This window comes from Gordionus sp. m RMFG-2023, chromosome 3, assembly GCF_954871325.1.
Source record: "Gordionus sp. m RMFG-2023 chromosome 3, tfGorSpeb1-WG-v2, whole genome shotgun sequence".
Classification (NCBI taxonomy): domain Eukaryota; kingdom Metazoa; phylum Nematomorpha; class Gordioida; order Chordodea; family Parachordodidae; genus Gordionus; species Gordionus sp. m RMFG-2023.
In genome coordinates this window covers 16076387-16099209 of record NC_088777.1, presented here as the reverse complement: position 1 = coordinate 16099209, position 22823 = coordinate 16076387, and the positions used below count along the sequence as shown (strand labels likewise).

The window sequence follows — 22823 nt, the reverse complement described above, 5'->3', positions numbered from 1 at the left end:
TTACTCATTTATACTTCAAGATGAAGTCCAAAGTTATCACTGGGCCACTTCCCAGGTTACTCTACATCCATTTGGAATATATTATAAAGTAAATAATGTATTAAATCATATAAGTTATGTGGCCATATCTGAATCGCTGGAACATAACACTTGTTTATTTTATTTATTCCAAAAAAAATTGATAAATTTACTAAAAAATTACTTTTTATCCGATCCAAAATACATTTTTTATTATTCCGATGGGTCCGCGGCTCAATATAAAAATAGGAAAATTTTTATAAATTTGTGTTATCATCAAGTAGACTTCGCCATCCCAGCAGAATGGCATTTTTTTTCTACTGCCCATGGGAAAAATGTTTGCGATGGAATAGGGGGAACCGTTAAACGCTTGGCTGCGCGGGCCAGTTTACAACGTCCTTATGATAATCAAATAAAATCTCCCTATGAATTCTTTAAATTTGCTGAGGAAAATATAAAAAATATTTATTTTTCCTATACAACCCATAAAGAATACCAAGATGAGCAAGAATTTTTAGCGGAACGATTTGCAAGAGCTCTTTCAATTCCTGGTACTCAAAAAATTCATGCAGTCTATCCTGTTAATTTATCACAAATAAATACAAAAAAATATTCCAGTGCTATTGAAGCCAAATTAGAAAAAATACAAAATATAATAAGAGAAATATCAACTAAAGAATATAAAGGGTATGTTACATGTTTATATGATAATGAATGGTGGGTAGCATACATTCAAGATATTATTAGCGATGCTGAAATAAAGGTAATTTTTTTACATCCAAAAGGACCTTCTCAATCCTTTTATTATCCATCAATACCAGATATTCTAATTATTCCGATATATGATATTCTCACAATTGTCAACCCCTTGACAGCCACCGGAAGTACATACACTTTAACTAATGATGAATCTAACTTGGCAATATATAAATTAAATTTAAAGAAATTTAATTAAAATTATTTTAAGCTTACTATTATTAATTATTCGATATATATTTTATTAAGGAATAAAAAAAATTTGACTTATATTGTTAAAATTGATATTTTAAATTACCGACGCCATCTAGCGGATTTTTCAAAAATGTGATTTTCTCTAATTAATATTTTTGGGTCCACTCTGAAATTTTTTATATGAACAGTTCTTGGTAATCTTTACAAAATATCTGAAATTTGGAAAAAAAATTTTAGTCTAACATTTTAAAAAAATAATCACAAATTTTTAACCGCAATTTAAAAAAAATATATAAACTAAAAATTAATTTTATTTAACATACGTTCAAGAGTTTACTTAGAGCTATAAAATGAGCCATAATAGATATACATGGTGCATCTAGTATAAAAGTTATCCCAATTTTAAAAATTCATTTTTTTCAAAAAATGACCAAGCTGAGCCACTTTGAAGCCTTATATCTCCGGTTCTAATAGAGTTAAGAGTCTAATATTTTGGATTCGTCACTTACAATACTTTACTAACTTAAATACCAAATTTTAACAAAATCTGAGATGGTCGGGTTGTAAAGTGATTGATTTGACATGGAATGACCCTTGTAATTAAAATAATTTGAGTCATTCTGACAAATAGACCAAAAAAAATATTTCCTACCACCATGTTTAAAAATAAACGAAACTATGTATGATAGTTACATATAAAAATCTCTTCAAAATTTGATAAAATTGTCTGATTTTTATAGAGCAGATATTGCTGTTTTACCAAAAAAAAATACATCAATACTGAAGAATTTTAAATATTTTCTTAAAGTATTTTCAGAATTTTTTTATTAAGCTCCAGATAACTATCAAAAAAATATTCAAAATAGTCGAGCATTAACGAAATCTCGGGGTTTCTGCAATATTATTTTGGCTAAAATCTTAATCTAAATGGCGAAATCGAGCAGTTTAACCACTAAAGATGTGTCCAAAAACCATTGTTAGGTAAAATATTAAAAAATGCCAAATCTTGATAATTGATGTGATAAATATAGAACTTATTCGTTTAACTCTCATTAATGCAAAATTTTTTAAAAATAAAGCCAAGTAAATATTAATACAATCGAAATGAATCAATTTCAGGTTATGGATTCTTTTATAAAAAACCTTGAAAGTGAGTTTAATGTGAATATTGGGTTTAACTCTAACATTCTAGCTCACTTCGATATTAAATGATTTTGAGGATTTTGAATTTTGCCAATCTAGATATTGATAAAAGGGTTATAATTTTATAGCTATAAATAATATTTTATAACTTTATTGCATTTTTTCAACAGTTTATAGAGATAAATTCATCGCTGCTATTATTCATCCTGCATTTAAATTGAATTGGGAACAGATAAGCAGAGACCAAATAAAGAATTCAAATTAATTCTCAGGAAGATAATATACTAGACTATATTTAAAAAATAATTTTCCAAAATACAAAACCCCTTCTTTCATCTTGTGTTCCATTGAGGCTTATTTATTAATGCTAAACAGGCTTTATACGAAGCTTCTCGTCAGATTCAAATTTATAAAATTTGCTACTTTTTATAAATTTTTTGATACATCATTTTCTTTGAAATATACAGTACTTTATATTATAAAAACTAAAGGAACAGAGCAGCGCTTTTTCTAAGAATTTGGAGCAGGAGCACGTTTCCTTTTAAAACTAAGTAGCGAGAGCTAGCTTCTTTTAAAAAGGAGTTTAAGCAACTATAATCGAATTTATCATTTTTACCTAGTTTTATTTATCATGTTCTTCTAATTTAACAATATCCATATTACTTTTCCTCTACAGTATTGAAGAAATTACAAAAACACCAGCTAATATATCACTGATGATAAAAAGACTTAGGAAATATTTTATTTACCAAAAATTATAATATATTAAATACATAATAAAATAAATCGGCTTTTTGGTTCTAAGATGGACTCATCCTTAGTACGGAAGGAAAAGCCGTTTTTAGGAAGGATTTTCAATAACGAACTGGGTATTTATATATTTATCGGTGCAAATAAATATTAAATTGTGCTGTATTTTTATTATTTAATTCGTATTTCTATTTAAGTCTGTGTCCAAAATCTAAAAAATATAAATAAATATTATTAATTTTTAAGAAATAAAATAACATTTTTAATGTATAAATAAAATAGTGTTTTAAATCAGTTTTCTCATTTACAAAAATTTATTTTTTTGAAAAAAATAATAAAAATTAATAAATTTAAAATAAAAAATAAAAAATTTTTTCAAGATATTTATTTGGGTAATTTTTATGAAAAAACAAGTAAGTAATATTAAAAGTATGTTATTTTTCGTATTTTATTGTCGTTTTGTAAAAAAATAATGGATGATTTTGGACATTTTATAATTTTATTAATTTACGAAAATTTATAAATTTTGAAGTTTTTTTCAAAACATTTAGGACATAGCCTAAATACCTTTGACTAAAACTCGTAAATCGATAAATTTGTTTAAAAAATGATGAGCAATATAAAATATTGGACCATTGGCCCTCTATCATATAACTATTGATCACTCCTTTGGGCCAATAAGTATAGAATAGTGTTTTTAAATTCTCAGGTAATAATGTAACAAGTTTTATTTTAAATATATTGCTGGAACGTTCTGATATATATCTAAGACTGGTTAATTGATTAGCATCAAAGGAGCAACCCAATTCGAATTTTTTATAAATTTTCATAAATCTTTTACATTTTTTGCCATCTGGTGCAGGTTGGCTAGAAGGTGGGAGATTTTGATTAGAATTGGGATATTTAGGAAATAGTGAAGGTGGACGTTCGAAGGAAGGCGCTCGATTTTGGCCTATAGGGAATATTTTAATTTCATAAATTTGAGGTAAAGTTTATAGTAAATTGGCTATTATTTGATAGTCAATTTAGTGCTACTGACATTCAAAAAATTTACCTTTTATAATTTTGAAATTCTAGTTATATATAAATAATTTTTAAAAATTAGGATAACAAAAGGCATTTAAATTTACATGCTAAAATTTGTATCGAAAATAAAAAATTACCTTAACCCTTCAATCACTGGTGGGGTATATGAAACCCCAGGCATGCTAGTAATGATATAAAAACGTTTAAATATTATGATCTGGATTCTTCAGTAGCTTCATCAAATATATCTTAGAATCTATATTCTAAATTTCATATATTTTGGTTGATTAGTTTTTAAGATATAAGCATTTTGTGACTGAATGGAGTTTGTGAGACCCCACAACTTTTTAATTTTTTAAGAAATTTTTAAAAAAAATTTTTTTAAATTATAAATATATACTATATTATAAAATTTATCAAAACAAAATTTAAATATCTTATATTTTGAATGAGATATATGAAAAAGAAAACGTAAAGATTTTCTCTGGTGGAGTTATTTTATTATTATTTTTCACCAGCTGACTCAAATTATTTTATCATTTAAAATAATTTTTGCAGATTCTGAAACTAAATATATAATTATTTAAGATGTAATATAATATTATTTGAGGTGATTATGACAATATAATTAATAGTGAGTATTAAGATTTTATACATGATAGTGATCATGATTAGAGACCTTCATGGGCCAGGCTTGGGCCTAATTATAAATTTTAGAGCACGCCTGGGCCGGGCTTGGGCCTAAATTTTTAAATTCAAATTTAGCTTATTTTAAGGATATTTAATAGGACAAATATAACAAATCATTCTGATTTTATAAGTGTTATTTATCAAATATCCTATACACCTTGGGAGAGTATATATTTTTTTAAATAGGAAATTGGTGTAATTTTACTTAATTTAACACAATGGCCTGGGCACGAAACAGCAAAAATGAGGGAATATTCCCAAAAATGTTCCCAAAGATGACCAACATTGATATGACATATATTTTCCCAAGTTAGCGTCAAATTCAAAGCAAAATCCCAACAGTAGCAGAAAATTTAAAAACAATTGTTAGACGTAGACAAATAGATATTCAAGTAAACTTATTATAATATTTGAAAATAAAATTTTAATTATAAAACTCAAAAAGGACATAATTTCTTAGTAATTTATTCTTTATAAATCTTTTTAGCTTATAATATTTTTAGCTTCATCCTCATTATTAGATATGCCTTCATGGGAGGATGATACAATACTTCATAATGAGACGGATGCTGATGAGATTAATTTATACATGGATATTCAGCTAAATGAAGAGGATATCAACTATGATGACTGCATCCTAGATTGGTGGAAGAAGCATGAAAAAATCTTGCCAAAATTGGCAAGATTAGCCAAAAAAATTCATGCAATTCCAGTATCTAATGTTTCCAGTGAACGGAATTTCAGTACTATTGGAAGGGTTATTGAAGAAAGAAGAACAAATTTAAATAACGAAATTGTATATAATATATTATTTTTAAATGATAATTTGAAAATATAAATTAAAATTTTGTTTATATCATTTATTAATATTATATATATATTATTACTAAATAAAATATTATATTTCTATTAGTATTACTTCAGCATAAGTTAAGTATACACAAAATAATTTTATGGGCTTGGGAAATTTTTTAAATATTATAGCGGGCTTGGGAATTTTTTTAAATATTAAAAACGGGCAGGGCCTGGGCTTAAAATTTTTTTTTACGATGGGCCTGGGCCGGGCTTGGTCCTAAAATCTTAGCCCATGAAGGTCTCTAATCATGATACACAATCTGAATTAGATGAAGAAGAAATGTTAGTTGAAAACAATAAACTTAATATTATTTAGGTAAATATGAAATCATTTATCATAGTATATTTCTCTAAATTAGCTAAAAAAAATTACTTTACTAAATGGAAAAATGATCTTCCCAATCAAAGAATAAGAACTCATCAACAAAATTTAGTTATTCATCTACCAGGAGTAAAAGAATAAGAGAAAGAAGCTACACTCCAGAAAAATGTTTTGACTTGTTCACAACACAAAAATGATTGAAGAGATTATTTGTCATACCAATGAAAAAATTAAAATTATTTGTAAATACTATACTGACCAATATGAAAGTTCTACTAAAGAAGATTATGTAACACAATTCAAGACATTATTGGGAAATCTTTATTTAGCTGGAATTTTTAAATCTAACCATCAAAATAAAAAAAACTTTTTTTCAAATATGTAAAACAAATTTATGTTTAGAACACATTAATGTTTTATGTAATAAATGTTTTGCATGTCAAAACATATTTCAATGTTCTATATTTTTTTTATGTTTGAATGTATTAGTGTAATTCTTTTTTATAATGAAGAATAAAGATCCATATTATGAATTATCATGATAATATGATAGATAAGTTAATTTTTTAAATTGAATATTTGAAATTTTGGCACAAATTATAATTATCCTCATCATCTTTAATTTAAGCTTAAGAAATAAAAATAAATAAATATTTTATCAAGTTTAAGGTTAGTTCAATCTTATATCCAAATATTAAATAAAAATAATGAATGGGGATATATACATTTGAAATTGGAGTCTATTAAACCCCACCCGAGTACTAACGTCATTTTTTCACCAGAGTATTGAAGGGTTAAATGACACGAAATTTTAATTTTTAGTATTATTACTCTTAAAAAAATCACATAATTACAAATAACGTTAAGTTGCCCTGACCCTTGGTATTCTAAAAGGAGACTAAAATTTTGGATTTAAGTTTTCTCATATTTTAACCCTACAAAATTTTAAAAAAGTAATTTGACATGAAATTACTTAATTCTATATTTTCAAACAGAATCTGATAGATACCAAAATGAATTAATGACTAATATAATAGATATCATTTTCTAAGATTAAAGTTAAAACATTTCAAGCTTAAGCTAATTCAATTTATTTAAGAATAATGAAAAGTCTAACCCCTTCCAGTATAACTATTAGATTCGTTAAATCGTGAATTTGGTGGAAATCCAGTCGATTTCCCATAATCAGACATGGAACCGGTATATGGAGCTCTATTGACGTGGGTCTGTTGCTGGTGCAAAGAATTGTTGGGGTTAGAAAGGTTATTTCTCGAACCTTAAAAAATAAAAATCTGATTAACAAATAAATATAGTTCATAAGTGTATTAATGGGTTCTGCATGGGAACTCGAACAAAGATTCCCTCAGACTTGTCAGATTGGGGTAATACTAAAATTTTAATCCTTTATATTTTGTTTTCCTAATATTTTTATAAATATTTTTCCCAAGAATAACGAAAAACCTTTATTTTCTTTCAGCGCTTATGATTTTTCAAAATCCAATAAAAAATAAAATCAGATTGAAATAAAATTTTTAATCGGACCAGAATGAAATCCTTGAAGGAAAATATCAGTCAGATACAAATTGTTAAAATTATTTTATGATCAGACCAGACTTGAAAAATAGGTCCGCTAAGGTCGACAGACTTTGACTTGATCATACAATACTTATTACATGTTCAGATAAAAGAATAACATAAAAAACTAGAAATTTTACCAAAAATGGTCATATTTATGAGGTTAGTACCTGCGTCCTTAAAATACAAGTGAATAAGTGGAATTGTAGTTAGTGCCTTTCCAAGCAAAGAGATATATATCAAAAACAATTTCTAATTGAATTTTACTAACAAAAACATTTGTAGAAGCAGGGTCATCTTACCAAGTTCTCAAAAAAATTAAGCAGATAGATGAATTGCAAGGATAAAAATTTCAGCTAGTTACCATTTCACACACATAGAAACTTAGGCCTTAAAAGTAATAACACATGCATACAACTAGAATAGGTACAACACTGGGCAATTTTGTTACCAAATTAATGTGAAAGGATGTTTTTCTACATTCAAATTTTATACTAGGCATAAATCTAAATTCTTAGATTAATTAATATAATATTGATTTTCAGCATTACAATAGCTTTTTTTCTAGTGAAACAAACATGATTCATTGGGATTGTCCCCATACACTTTTGATGGGTCTATGACCCTTTTGCCTTGCCTTCGGCCGAGTTTATATTCAAAAATTTATATCTTATAGCATTATATATAGATAAATACATTGGACCCAAAACAATTTATAGATTGTTTAAAATATAAATTATATAAATCAATTGTACAAAAAATATAAATTTAGAGTTTTATTTCTAAACTAAAATTTTTTTATTATTATTAAACATCGCTCAACTATAGCCATTTATAAATAAAATAATCAATGAAAAATAGAAAAATGAATAAAAAAGTGTTACAATCAAAGGCCAAATCATGAAATCTGGCAACCCTATCTCCATTCATATATAACTGATATAAAATTCAACAATAATTTTATTTTGACTTAAAAAATTATTACTGCATAATCTAATGAACCAATAAGTTATAAATATTTCATATTTTTTGATTTGATTTCTAAATTTTAAATTATAGAATCTATTTTAAGTCATGGTAGAATGCTAACACATTTTAATTAACTTCAACCTCGAGAAGTTTCTTACTGCACTAGGGATGTACCGATATTTTTATCGGATTGGATCGGGCCAATATTTTATCCATTTTAAAATATCGGTTATCGGTCAATATTATAAAATTTTCCGATCCGATATAAAATGGCGTCTTTAACAAAAATAAAATGTTATCAAATTTTTTTTTAAAGTTATATTTTAAATCATTTATTTTTATAAATAAATTCGAAATCCATTTTTATGTATATTTTTTTAATAATAATAATTAATTAATAAACATTCTGCCATATTGCTATTTTTTTGCGCATTCTGTTTATAAAAGTGTGCGATAATCTCTTCAGAATCAGTTTTTAGTTAAGCTGGTGTAATTGACAATTACCATCGCCGCAGGCTGACCTCTGATAAATTGGAAATTTTGGTATTTCTAAAAAGAAATCTTCGATATATTAATGTAAAATATTATTTTAAATATTTATTTCAAATTTTATATAAATTTGTTTATTACTTATTATGAATATAGATTTATGTTATACTTATTATATAAAAGTGATTTAACAATAAAAATATTTTATATACTTTTAGAATTGCAAATGAATTGAATATAAACTATAACTGATCATTATAATATAATGACATAAATTATAGTATAGTTAAATTATATACTAATAAAAAGTATATTAAAAATTAAAACCATTGATATCTTTACAGAATACAAAATTAGATATGATATCGGATAGGTAATCGGCCACTATTAATTTAATATTGGAAATATCGGCCTCCAAAAAGTGGTATCGGTACACCCCTACTCTGCTGCACTCAACGTTCTATGTATAGTAGGGCTGTGCTGATATTAATTATCGGATGGGCAGATATTTAGCCTTTTCCAAAAATATCGGATAAGGCCGATAACTGTAATAACGATCCGATTATTTTTACTTTTCTTTTTTTTGTTATTTAATGTATATTTATTTTATTTACATTATTATTTTCTAAATAATATTTTTTTAAACAATGCAAATGCACAACACCCCTTAAATAATATTTATTTTTAATCTTTTTAAACAATAACGCCAATTTTATTATTTATACTTTAAATAAAAAAAATTTTTAAATATGGTATCTGAATTATGGAAATATTTTACAAAATACAAAGATAATTTTGCAAAATGAGTTATCTCTGGAATTCTAATTTCACATGGAGGAATAATGAAAAATTCATTTAATGCTACCAATATCCGTAAACATTTAAAGTGATTCAAAACGACATTCGAAAAGCTAATACAAAAAAAACGAGAAATATTAGAAAATAAATCAAATCTTTTTTAAAAAAAGCCTTGAAAGTCAGCCAACAATATCAGCCATTCTTAATAAAACTAATATTTAGAAAAATTCTGATCCTAAATCCATAATTATTTCTAAATTTATAGGGGACATGATAGTCTGTGACCACCAGGATTTCTATCTTAGCGGATGTCGGTTTTAAAAGGCATTTACATAATTTATGTCTAAATTATAAAATTCCCAAAAAAAAGTATTTTTTGCAAGGTGTTATTCCGGATATATATAAATAACTCTCCAAAAAAATAGTGGATTCTACCTATTATATGCTCTATAGAACAAAAAAGGGCAAGACAGCTATTCGTTCTAATTTGGGAAATCTCTCATTATGAGTGGGAATTAGCAGAAAAGGTAATTGATGTTCTGGAACCAATTCAGAGAGTAACAAAAGAAATAAGTATGGAATCATGTTCAATTAGCAATGTTATACCTCTTGTTGAAATTCTGAAAAGTGAATTAACGATTAATGGGGACAGAGATAGAGGTGTGCAAACCATGAAGGATATCATTAATAATCAATTAACAACTCGGTTTTTTTATATTTATGATGATGATAATTATCTTATCGCACCATTACTTGATCCTTGTTATAAGGATTTCTTTTTACCAAAAAACATTTCATATATTGAAAAGCTCAGGACTGCATGTGAGTCTTTTTTTAAAGGTGATGATAATGTTCAACTTCCAACTCCTAATAAAGATTCGCCAGGTTTTATATTTTTTTAAATAAATTTATTTTATTGTTAACTGAGGTAATGACAATGAGAAAAATGTTCCACATAACATAACATTAAAAAATGCAAATTTAATTTAAGGGATGCTTATAAATTGAAAATCAAAGAGAAACTAGTAGCAAATAAAATAGTTGAAATCGATATTAATGTAGATGATGAACTGTCATACTTGATAGAAATCAAGGAATATTTAAAAGAATCTTTATATCTAGAAAGTATAACATATTTTTCATATTTAATCAAGTATTGCTTAATTGTGTTATGATTGACCCATTAGTTTGGGTGATATCTAATTATTTTTCAAAATCAACAAAAGATTGGGTTTGTATGAAACCCACTATTTTATAAATGCTAATTTTATTTTGTGTTCCTTATTTAGATATATCGAATAACATTAATATATTATATCCCCTGTGGATCCACTTGAATATTGGAGAAATGGTGAAAAGTTTTAAACTTTGTCTAAACTTGCATGTAAATTTTTTGCCCCTTCTGCAAAAAGTGTCCCATCTGAGTCTGCCTTCAGTAGGGCAGGGGATATAGATAGTCCACATAGTAGAAGCTTATTGCCAGAAAATCTAGAGGCTCTCAAATTTATTTTAAAAAATCTAATATATTATAATTTTATATATTCAACATAAAATGTATATATTATCAAATATATTTATTTTATCTATATAATTTTTTTTAATTATTGTAGAAAAATTTTTTTTAATTAAATGCATAATTCGTTTTTTTGCATAAAAAGTATTGATTTCTAATTACATTTGGTTCAAAGGGATGGTGAAAAATCAATATAAATCTCGGATCGGTTTACAACCAATATAGGATAGGTGAAAAATATGTAGATCCGCACAGCCCTAATAGTCATTAAAACTTTTAGAACAGTGAATATGGAAATATTGTTCTAAGCTTATTTGAAGATATATATTTGAAAGCTACTTTTTAAACCTTTTTCAGAGACGGAATAATTTATCTACTATAAAAAGTAGTAGATATAATACATATACTTTTAGCCTTCATTTTAATAATACCCTCTAAGGCTTTACAATTTCGCATGGAATATTTTTTATGATAATAACAAATGTAAGGGAATTCCATACCCAATCAATAACTTTTCGGTCCGATCTTTTTTGATAAAATTTTGCATATTGAGTGAATGTCATTAGAATGTATCCAAAATTTTAGCCTGATGTCAATTATCAAAAGTGCCAAATTATTTTTTAAAATTGGATAAGTTACACAATAAGGTTTATTTAGGTGCCATTTTGTACCTCTGTTAAAGGCCTTTTAGTATATATTAAAAAAATTAAAACAATGTGGTTTTTATTTACGTTATAAATTTTATATCTAAGGGATCCAATCTATTTGTAAAAAATTTATACTTAAAACAGCTATTGATTTTTTTAGTGAAGTTAATATTTTTTCAAAAATAGATCGCGCTACTATATATATTTCCAGTATTAATATCATGAAATAATATTATATAAGTCGAGAGATAGAACACTATATTTTTAATAAATGTGGCAAACGTTTTTTACAAACAAAAATTTAACTTTTTTCCTAGAAAAAGATGATTATAACCGCAGCTAAGTATTTCATGATATTAATGCTGAAAAATTTTATTATTCATGCTTAAGAATAAAAATAAATTTAAAAAGTAATAATTTTAAGAATTCATTAATATAGGAGCGCCATCTATTTTGGAAAAAATATTAATCTATATTTTTTAAATCGCAATAACTAAAATATATATTTGAATGTTTATATATATTTTAAAAGGTTACACTATTTGAATTATATATTATTATAACTTTCTTACATTTAATATTATCTTATGGAGGTCAATGTAATTGCATATTAGTAGAAGTTAAATGACATAATTATAAAAGACTATTGATAGGAAACAATTTTATAATAAAGAATCTATTATTTTGACAAAAATCTCAACTTCAAATTTTCTTATAAATAGCTATAATATAAGTGTATAATAAAATATTAAACTCAAAGAAATTAGGAAAGCGAAACACCTGGAGTTTTTAGTCTTCAAACTTTATAAGGTTTAAAAAATATTTTAATATTTCAAAGCGCTTATACAGTTACAAAACACCCTAATTTATTTTTACCATATTAACCTATCTCAATTCTTGAAATATCGTATTTTTCGAAAAAGGTATTCTTTGACACTTTTGATTGACAATTGATATCTCAAAAACTACTAGGAGATTAAAATTTTGGATGCCTTCTATTACCAAAAGTATGAGTATTATTCTATTCAACAAACTAAATTAGAATAATTATTTTATACTTTATTTTTAAAAATTAACATTTCCACTATCCATGTGGGCATTTTTCTTTTTGATACCCTCTTGGCCTTGATTAAAGATTAAAATTATATATTTTTTCTGGGAACCGAAAAGAACAGAACAATTTTTTGTCTAATGAATAAACACAAAAATGAGTAGAGATCTAGGACTATATCAAATATCAAGCAAATTTTACCATAAGATGTATCATAGTTTCTTTGACTATTGCGATTCGAGCTTGCATAATCACTACCCCTTCGATTGCTGTCTCTATATATACATTTGTTTTAATTTTAACAAATATTGTAAATTTCTAAGGATAAATAAGGCTATATACCAGAGTGTTTTAGCGATATTTTTAAGATAGAAGCCAAAAATCGAACGTTGCAAATATTGTTTTTAAAAATTGGAATATTTCGAGTGTTCATGATTATAATTTTATCATCTGCTTACTAATTGTATTGGTTCCAAATCTAAATCGCTAAAAATTTGGGCTTAATCTCCTAGAAAATTTTTAAGTCAATTTTAAATTAATATTAATAGATTAAATTGAATTTTTTTAAAAATCGAGAATTCCCTGAGAATCTAATACTATTAATTTCAAATTTATTTTTCTAGAATTCCCAATTTTCAGCGAATTAGAACCTATCCTATAAATTATAACTATATCTTTTAAATATTTAAAGAAAGTATTATATGTTTATATTATAATTTCACCAAATATTAATTATGGAACCAAGTTAGCAAAAAAACTAACATCTATTTTAAATCCTATTTTATTTTTAAAATGAGTATTATATTTTATAAGAGCTTCTAAACGTAATTTGACAATTTTGGATTTCGTCAAAGTATTATATTTTTTCGGATGTATTTAGTATTTACATTAAAACACTTTCTTTTAAATGTATTTGTATATATTTATATTGGAATAAATTTTTTTGAAAATTTGCCCAACCATGAGATATGTTTAGTTCAAATTTTTTTATAATATTAAATGTTCAATTAAGATGCTAAAAGGCTCTAGTATGGCCGTATAAGAGATTTCTCTGATAATTATACTTTATTTTTAACAATATTAACGGTATTCTTATATTATATATTCAAAAAAATTCGAGATGCACGATATATGGAACTGACAACTATCTAATACATAAGCACCTTGGAATGTTTGTAATAAAGAAATCGGTAGTGGCAAATATTTAAATAGAAATTAGTTTGAGATCTGAAAGAAAAGTGGAATAGGATATTTGCCGATTTGTGCATTTCATTTCGATCCAAATATTTCTACTTAATATATGTATAAGTCTTAATCCTTTTATGACACCTTTTTTTCTTAATTTACTCAATGCTTAAATTATAATTCCAAGATAATTATACAACAGTTATCAGCAGCCAAATACGGGTATTGTGCAGCTACAATGAAGAGAACATTCAAAAAATTAATCATTTAAAACAGTCACTTTATTACATAGACCTCCAACTCCACTTTGATCGATTTTAAAAGAAATATATAATTATACTATGGTATATAAAAAAAAAATTTAAAGTTATTTTGGAGTTTTTTTTAAAAATGAGAGGTAAGGAAGATTAGGCCTTAACTAAATTCACTAAGAGTGAAATTAGATCCTAAATTAAGCGACTTTTTAAAATATAACCTGGATCTGTTTTCATAATTGAAGGATGGATTATTAGTATCTTGAAATTTCCAAGGTGCATCAGTTTGATATTGATATTTGCCATAATTGTTGGATCTGTTATCTAATGGAAACGATATTAATATAAAAAAAATTAGTCCTTTTGATTTTGGTAATATTTTTGGATAAAATATATTGATTTCTTATTTACAATTGGTTCAAAGGGGGATGGTGAAAAATCAATATAAATATCGGATCGGTGAAAAAATCAATGTAAATATCGGATCGGTGAAAAATATGCCGATCGGCATAGCCCTATTTGAAAGCGTATCTGGAGCAAATAAAATTTAATTAATAACGCTTTGAAAAAAATAGGTTATGAATCAGACCTAGTAGAACTATTAGCTTTTCTTTCAAAATTCAAAGAAATAGTTGAACTTCTATCTATACAAGAAGACCTAGACATTATATCACTTCTTAGAAGTGAAATTGAAACAAATTTAATAGTAAATGATAATGAAAGCTCGGAAATAAAGAAAAATATGCTTAAAAAAGTATGCGTTACATTTCCCGTTTATGATCTGCAAGTAATAATATATAGGTATGTTCATTTATTTAAAATATTTATTATTTCAAAAATAATCTAGATGTTAGCATCAGAATTTATTATAAAACATCTTAAAAGTATAGAGCATGATGATATTAGGGAAGTAAATATAGTGATTAAAAATTAACATGAAATATTCAAATAAACATATTTAGCAAAATTAGCAAATGAACCTTAAACAACTTAGACAAATAATTTCAACTTTAAGTGATTTAGAATAAGAATGTCAATGCCATATTTTTCTCGGAAAACGCGATTCACAAGATATGGATGTTCCAAATTTCTGGAGAGAAAAGGTGGATCGAGTTTCCTAATTTTTCCATGCTAGCTAAAAAAAAATTGGATTCCAGCAACTAGCACACTTAGTAAAAAAGTTTTTTCTACGACTAGGTTGACGTTGAATTTATGAAGATCCATTATGTCCACTATATTTAATAAAATTATATTTATACATGATAAGTATAAAATTGCAATGCCAAGATAATTTCTAGTGAAGTGTATATTTTAATTTATTTTTCAAAAAAATTTATTAGCAATTAAAAAAATATTATAACAGTGAACAGATTGGATTGTTGAAACTCGTGGGTCTAGTTATATGTAATTGGTATTTTAGAGCTCTAAAATTCGGAAGTATGTTTTACTGTAGAATATGCTGAGCCGTTTAAGAGATAATAATGATTTAAACGAATATTAATAATATTCATTGTGCATTGCACATAATAAAAATATAATTTATTATATTTTTGAGATTCAATAATACAATTAATGAATGCATAATATAATATTTGACTTATGGTAATACCAATTTTATAAAATATTTTTTAAATATGTGAAACCAATAATTGTAATGCAAAAACATTAACAAACCTAATCCATTCCAGAGTTGTTAAAAAGCGACGCTCCAAGACCTTTAAAAACCAGGAGTGTGGGCTGGAGCAAAAGCTAGCTCCTTTTAGGGCTGGAGTGGAGGAGTGCCACTCCACCACTCTTTTAAATTTAATGTATAAATAAAATTATTTTTTAAATATTAATATATCTATTTGTTATTTAAAATTCAATAAAAATAAAAATTTATTTTTTTAAATTTATGCAATATTAAATGTTGAGGGGAGTTTTATACTGGATCTTCAGTTAAAATATTAGTTTTTCTTTCTTTTTATATTGAAAATTTCTTGTAAGTCATATCGATATTCATTTTATAGATCCATGATAAAAAATAGTTTTTGATATTATGTATCCAGACATCATAGAAGAAGAAATCAAAATAAAAAATAAATTATCTATTTAAATAACTATATTGCAGATTTTTAAATGTTTATATTGATGAAAATATAAATATCATAGTGGCTATTATCCATCATGCATTCAAATTAAATTGGGAATGGATAAAAAATGCACAAAATATGGAACTAAAATACAAATTAATTAATTTTTTAAGAAAAAAAATTCCTGATGCAAAAATAGCTACTAGTTAACAGGAACCCTGCAATGATTTGGAAAATTTTTTGGATTCCATGAATTGATCATCAGAAAGATAATATATTGGACAAATATTTTTCAAATAATGATAACAATACTATTTTTGATAAATTTCCTGATATTTTTAAAATACAATACTCTGCTTCCCTCTAGTGCTCCTGTTGAGTGTCTGTTTAGCATTGCTAAACAGAGGGGAGAGGTGTAGATGTTTGTTAGATTCAAATTTAGAAAATTTATTACTTTTAAAAACTAATAAAAGATTATAAATATTTTGATATATTATTTAATATAAATAAAAAAATTTGGATAAAAAAATAAGATTGTTTTGTGTACTTTCTAAAAAAACGAAAATCAAAGTAGTGGCTATGGATTGGCAATCTACTTAAAAAGAGCTATCTCCATTAAAAAATATAGTAGTGGGAGGAGTGGGGGTGGTAGCTAACTACTTTTAAATATGAGTGCTAACAACTCTGCCATTGATTCTTGAATGGTAAAGTTAGTGTTAAATTTGGTTACGCATAATCTATCCCCATTTTATAACTGTTATCTCACTAAAATATTTATATTACAATACTTTATTCTAAGATATTATAAAGAGATTCAAAAATAAAGTAAAATTTCTATAAATAATTTATATCTAATAGTTTTCAGATTATGCATTTTTAAAATTTTTTAAATTAAAATGAGGTCTATTTGTCCCCAAAAAATTCATGATTTTTGTAGTACTTACTTAAAACAAATTATTTGTTATCTGATATTCGTATTTTACAAATATGAATCACAAGACTCAAATCAAATAAAAATATATTATCTATTTTTTGGCACTTATTTGATCGATTATTCATATTATTTGAAATTATTTATAAATATCAAAATTATCTCAAAATATTACAAATTATTTATTATTCTTAAGTATCTCCTTCCAGGGATGTTAGCCCAGATCTAGGACCCTCATATTTTTACTATACCAAACCAAGACTCCTTTAAAGAGTGAAGATTTCAATATTATACAATGTAAATTATTTTTATAATTATATATATTTTATCCATTTTTTTAAATAAGAAATATATCAGTTAATTCGATATTTATTTATTTCTTAATTTTTTTATTCTTTAAATTAAAATATCCCATAATACAAATTTCATGGTCAATACAATAACTTTTACTGCTGGAGAAAATGGGAAATATTGGAATTTTATGAATGTAAATTTTGCTCAGGTATATTTATTTTCTTCAAGTAGCAGACTAAAAGATCATAATAGTTTAAGAATGATAAATGGTCAAGCAGAAAATGGAATTTTACTTCTAACATCAACATCATGAGTGAGCATGCACCAACTCCCTATAATTTTGTTTACAAAATTCAATAACCATATATTTCAATGAAGGAATGTAAATGAATACTTGATTGTCTTTTATTATGTAATGTTAAATTTATTGTATTTTAAAATTAAATATAAATATAAATGATTATGAAGATAAAAAAATTTGCAATATATTAATATAATAGCAATAAAAAAAATTTTAAGAAAATAAAAAATCGGTTTTTTCATTCCTAGTTCTGGGTGTCAAAAAATATATTAAAATACTTTTTCTTCACGTTTTACAAAATATTCTGGTTTTCATACTTATGCTAGTAATATAATAGGAATATGCTGCTTATCTTGTTTTAATTCAATTTAGGAAAGTAAAATATTGATATAAGTATTGGATCGGCATCGACATTGTAATTTTAGAAAAAATATTGGCCAATATTTTTTAAAAATTTAGATACCAATTTATACAAATTTTTTATTTATTTCTAAAGTAATTTCCCTTTCTTGTAATAAATCCTCATAACTCCCAATTGATAGAAGAATCAAATTTATACTACTATAAAAGAAAATTATACAAAATTTTTGTGTATAAATTATATGTCTAAGAAAAACTTATAGTAAATAAAAATTGTGAATTTAAATTTGATTAATTAATCAAGATATCAATATTTTATCTCAGATTAATCCTGTTAATTATTGGAGGGTTAAGGCTCAAAGGTTTCCAACTTTGGCAATCTATTCATCTAAATATTGGGTGTCTCCTGCAACAAGTGTTCTATCAAAATCAGTCTTTAGCATAGCTGGTGATATATAGTGTTGTTAAATGGTTCAATTTGAGCCCCTTTTAAAAAAAAGGCAAATTCAATATTTTCCCAATAAAAATATTGATTGCTTTAAGATTTTGCTAATATATGTATATGACCAAAATCTTAAAGCCTGCATAATATTTTTCTAAATAAAATATGAGGTTAGTCATTTTTAAAAGTCAGCTAAAATCAAGTCGCTATACAACCCTAGATTTAGCTGATAGGAGAAACTAATTATCACATAAACTTGAGGTTCTTATTTTTATAAGAAAAATATCCAATGTTATAATTTTAATTTTTTTATATAATTTATTAATTGATATTGATATTTAATTTTTTTTTACTTTGAATTCTAATAAAGATAGTTTGTAATACATAAAATTTAATATAAATATATAGTGTTATGGCTAATGTTGTTAAACCCCTCTTTTTGAGTTGATTTTTCCAAATGGCTAAACCAATATTTTAGCCAGAAAAATATTGCTTAAGCCTTGAGATTTTGATAATATGTCTAAACTTTTTTTCTTTCTATGAGCAAAATCTTCAGGTTTGAGTAATATTTTTCTGGATAAAATATCAAGTTAGCCGTTTTTAAAAATAGGATCAAAACGTGCCATTTAAAAACACTAGTTCTGGCATATAAATTTACACTTATTTAAATTAAGACTAAAATAGATAAGTAAACATTCTGGTGATTATTAAAAAAATAATATGGAACTATATGTATAACTTATTATAAAAAGTTTCCACAAGTTTAAAGATAGCATTTTAAAGCATTGAGCACATTTAATTTTTAAGAACCCGGATAAGTAAATATTTTGAATAAAATGCTTTTAAAAAAATTAATATTCTTTTTAGTATTCTTAGTCTTATATTATATAAAATATTGAAAAAAAAATTAATGTAAATATCTGTATCAAATCAGTTATATTTGAAATAAATATCGGATTAGAGAAAGAATTGTGGGTCAGTGTAGCCCTAAAATATTAGGGTATGATTGAGGAGTAAATTGTTGAGAATGGGTAGTGTAATTATAGAAAATTAATGTTTTGGGCAAAAATTATTTAATATGGTAACAAAATTAAATAAAATTAAAAACAAAAATCTAATATTTATTTTAAAATTATTTGATATTATAGACAAATATTTTTTTAATGGAATATAAAAAAAATTAATTAAAAAAATTGTTATTTTAAGTTAATATTTTTATCAGGGACCCAGAGTGAACCGTAACGAACCATTAAACCATTATAAATATCTGAACCATAATTACCAAACCGATATAATTATTTTTTATAGGAGTAAAAAGAACCTTAAACCTGTTCAAACTTTTTTAGTTTTTATATTTTAGAAATGGAAATAATTTGAATATCCAGAATTATATAAACTTGCTCTTATAGTACTGGTGGTTCCTGCAACACAAGTTTCTGTAAAATTTGTGTTGTTGTCATAACGAACAAAAAGAATCCATTTATATTAGAAAATATATTATTGTACATTCAAATAATTATTTAAAAATAAGTTATTTTGAATCTTATATTTTTTTTATATATATAATTCATAGATGCTTATAATAAAAATAAATTAAACGATGGTGTTACTTCAATAAAAAAAATTTCAAACCGTAATGAACCTTTATAATTAGCTGAACCAAACCGAACCTTTATAGATTTTTTTCATAAGAACAGTAATCAAACTGTAATCATTATAATTTTTTACATACTGAATCGTAACCAAACTAAACCGTCATAAATAATGGTTCGGGTCTCTAATTTTAGTAGTAAATGTGCCACATTTTAAATCTATAGGGTGTTGGTATCTAGTATACCATTCAAGAATTAAATTAGAGGTCAGTGCAGCCTAAACCAGAATGGGGCTTTTATTCGGAGTTTTACAGCTTAGTCTATATATTTTTTTGCCTTTATGAGGGAAAGTCATAAATTAACCTAATTGTAAGCTTTAAAAAATGTTAGATCTTGGCTTGGCCCATAAAAATAATAACCACAAGTTGTCCAGCTCAATTTAAACATTTTCTAGGTCATTCAAGCTGATTAACCTCTAACAGAAATGTCAGCCATAAAAATAATATCATATCAATTAAAATTATAATAAAGGTGCTAACCATAAGGCATGTAGGTGGCTACTTCAATGTTTATTGTCCTTCCACTCAACGTCTAATCAAAATATAAAATAATTGAATTAAGGTTTCTATAATATTATTATTTATAATAAAATGTGTGGATTAAAAAGTTCCTTGAATAAATAGGGAAGCCAATTCCTCAAAAAAATTGCAATTAGGATATCAAGGGTATATTAATAAAACTTAGTTTACACAAAATATATAAAGAAATTTTTTTTAAAAAAGTAATAACATCTTGATTCTTTTTCATAGCTTCTATCATATCATTTCTGGAATTGAATTCAATCTGTCCTATACCCTTTGTACCTAAGTTAAGTTCTGTTATCTGAATAGGTTTTATTTTATATATGATATTTTTTAATATATGATAGGCAATATATTTTTGTTATGTAATATATTTTTTTCAAGAGGTAATATATATGATCATAAATCTACAGTAAAATTTTTCTTGTTACATTATAAAATAATATAATCTTATAAAAATTTTATCTATTACACAAAATTTATCAGATACCTTTAATTTTTCAAAAAATTTTTCAATTTGAGAGCTTTCGATTAGATAGGGTAAATTTTTTAATTGTATTCTAAAAGGTGGCTTATCAGGTATATGGCTAAAATCCTCAATATTTTCATAAGCAGCTCTGGGAGCAGATGGGAAAGTTTTAGCTGTATTACATCCATAGGTAATATGAGTGGAATCTAAATGCAAATTACGTTTTTTAAAATTTTATATAAATTGCTATTCATTGTTTGAATAATTTTACCTATTTTATTATGTTCCATTTCATGGGCCCATGATGAAACAGAAGTTCCAAGTTCTATGGGTATCTTCTTAGGTTTCTTTTTTCCTGTGTACAAAAATAACAATTTTTAATTAAAAATAAAAAATAGTGCATTTATAAATATATATCTACCAGATGTAGCCATTTCAGCAAATATTGAATGCCATTAATTTTAATAAATTTTTTTATATAATACCAATCGAAATTTTTTTTATAAATATTAGGAAAATGAAAATAAGTAATGATTCCAAATTAGCTCGAAAAATCTTTAATGTATAAAGGATATTAATTTAAAAATTTCTTAAATTTAATTAAGGATATTATGAAAGCATAGATAGAAAATATTCTAGATAAACACAAAGATAGGTAGGTAATTTTATAACAAATAAAAATATTTTAAAAAAATATAATTTGTCAGTCAAAATGGTGTAAATGGCAGTTGTTAAACCCTACTTTTAAAAATAGAACCTCTACCTTGAAAAGTTGAATAGCCTCCTGAAGCAAAAAAAAATTTTTTTATGGTTCCTTAATATCCCCTTGAGCTAAAAATAAATGTTTTTAATTGCCCTCTGAATAATTTCTTTTATAATTCTATTGAGTAATATATAGATTTAATTTTATTAAAAAATTAATAAGACTATGTTAATTTTTATTAAATGAAAACTATTTTAATTATTAGATTAGATTATTACATATAAATTTACTATGTCAGTTGCAATCAAATTCTATGTTAAAAATATAACGATATCACTCACTAAATATTAATTTAGCATTAACAGTTGAAGCTTAATTGACTTTTATTATTTAAATTAATATATAACCCTACTTAAATATATATAATCATTTATTAATTGAAAATTAATAATTTAATATTTTAGCCGATTTCAAAATCACTAATCAAGTATATTATTGATTTTTAAATTTAATTATCATGTCTCTTCCTAAAATTATATTCAAGGTCCAAATCCAAATAAGTATATGAGATTTATTTAAAAAAGTAAGTAGACATATAGTTTATAATCCTCTATTATATATATTTTTTTATAAAATATTAAGTAAAATGCCACTTTTACAGACGTATCTGACAGTTATATAATATATTACAGTTAATATTTTAAAACTTTACTAATAAATGCTTTTGATAATAAATATAAGTAATAATTCGCTTACAAATATTTAACTCCATCTATTTATTTACAATAAAAATAAAATTAAGCGTATTATTATTCATCCTACAATGGATGTAATAAATTAGA

General features: G+C 24.7%; 1 protein-coding gene across 2 annotated transcripts in view; it reads right to left on the bottom strand.

Moving 5' to 3' along the window:
- Window positions 1–21819, bottom strand: part of LOC135925839 (eukaryotic translation initiation factor 4B-like) — a 39112-nt gene extending 17293 nt beyond the window's left edge. Inside the window, exons 1-9 of one of the 2 annotated variants that reach the window (XM_065461359.1) lie at window positions 21700–21819; window positions 21550–21633; window positions 21300–21484; window positions 21018–21110; window positions 20768–20819; window positions 14458–14560; window positions 12999–13072; window positions 6873–7031; window positions 3704–3814 (exon numbers count right to left, since the gene is read on the bottom strand). In XM_065461359.1, the coding sequence (XP_065317431.1) occupies window positions 3704–3814; window positions 6873–7031; window positions 12999–13072; window positions 14458–14560; window positions 20768–20819; window positions 21018–21110; window positions 21300–21484; window positions 21550–21633; window positions 21700–21712 (874 nt within the window). In that variant the 5' untranslated portion in view covers window positions 21713–21819. The remainder of the gene's footprint in view (window positions 1–3703; window positions 3815–6872; window positions 7032–12998; window positions 13073–14457; window positions 14561–20767; window positions 20820–21017; window positions 21111–21299; window positions 21485–21549; window positions 21634–21699) is intronic. The other variant, XM_065461360.1, reaches the window with a different exon arrangement.
- Window positions 21820–22823: the final 1004 nt, after the last annotated feature.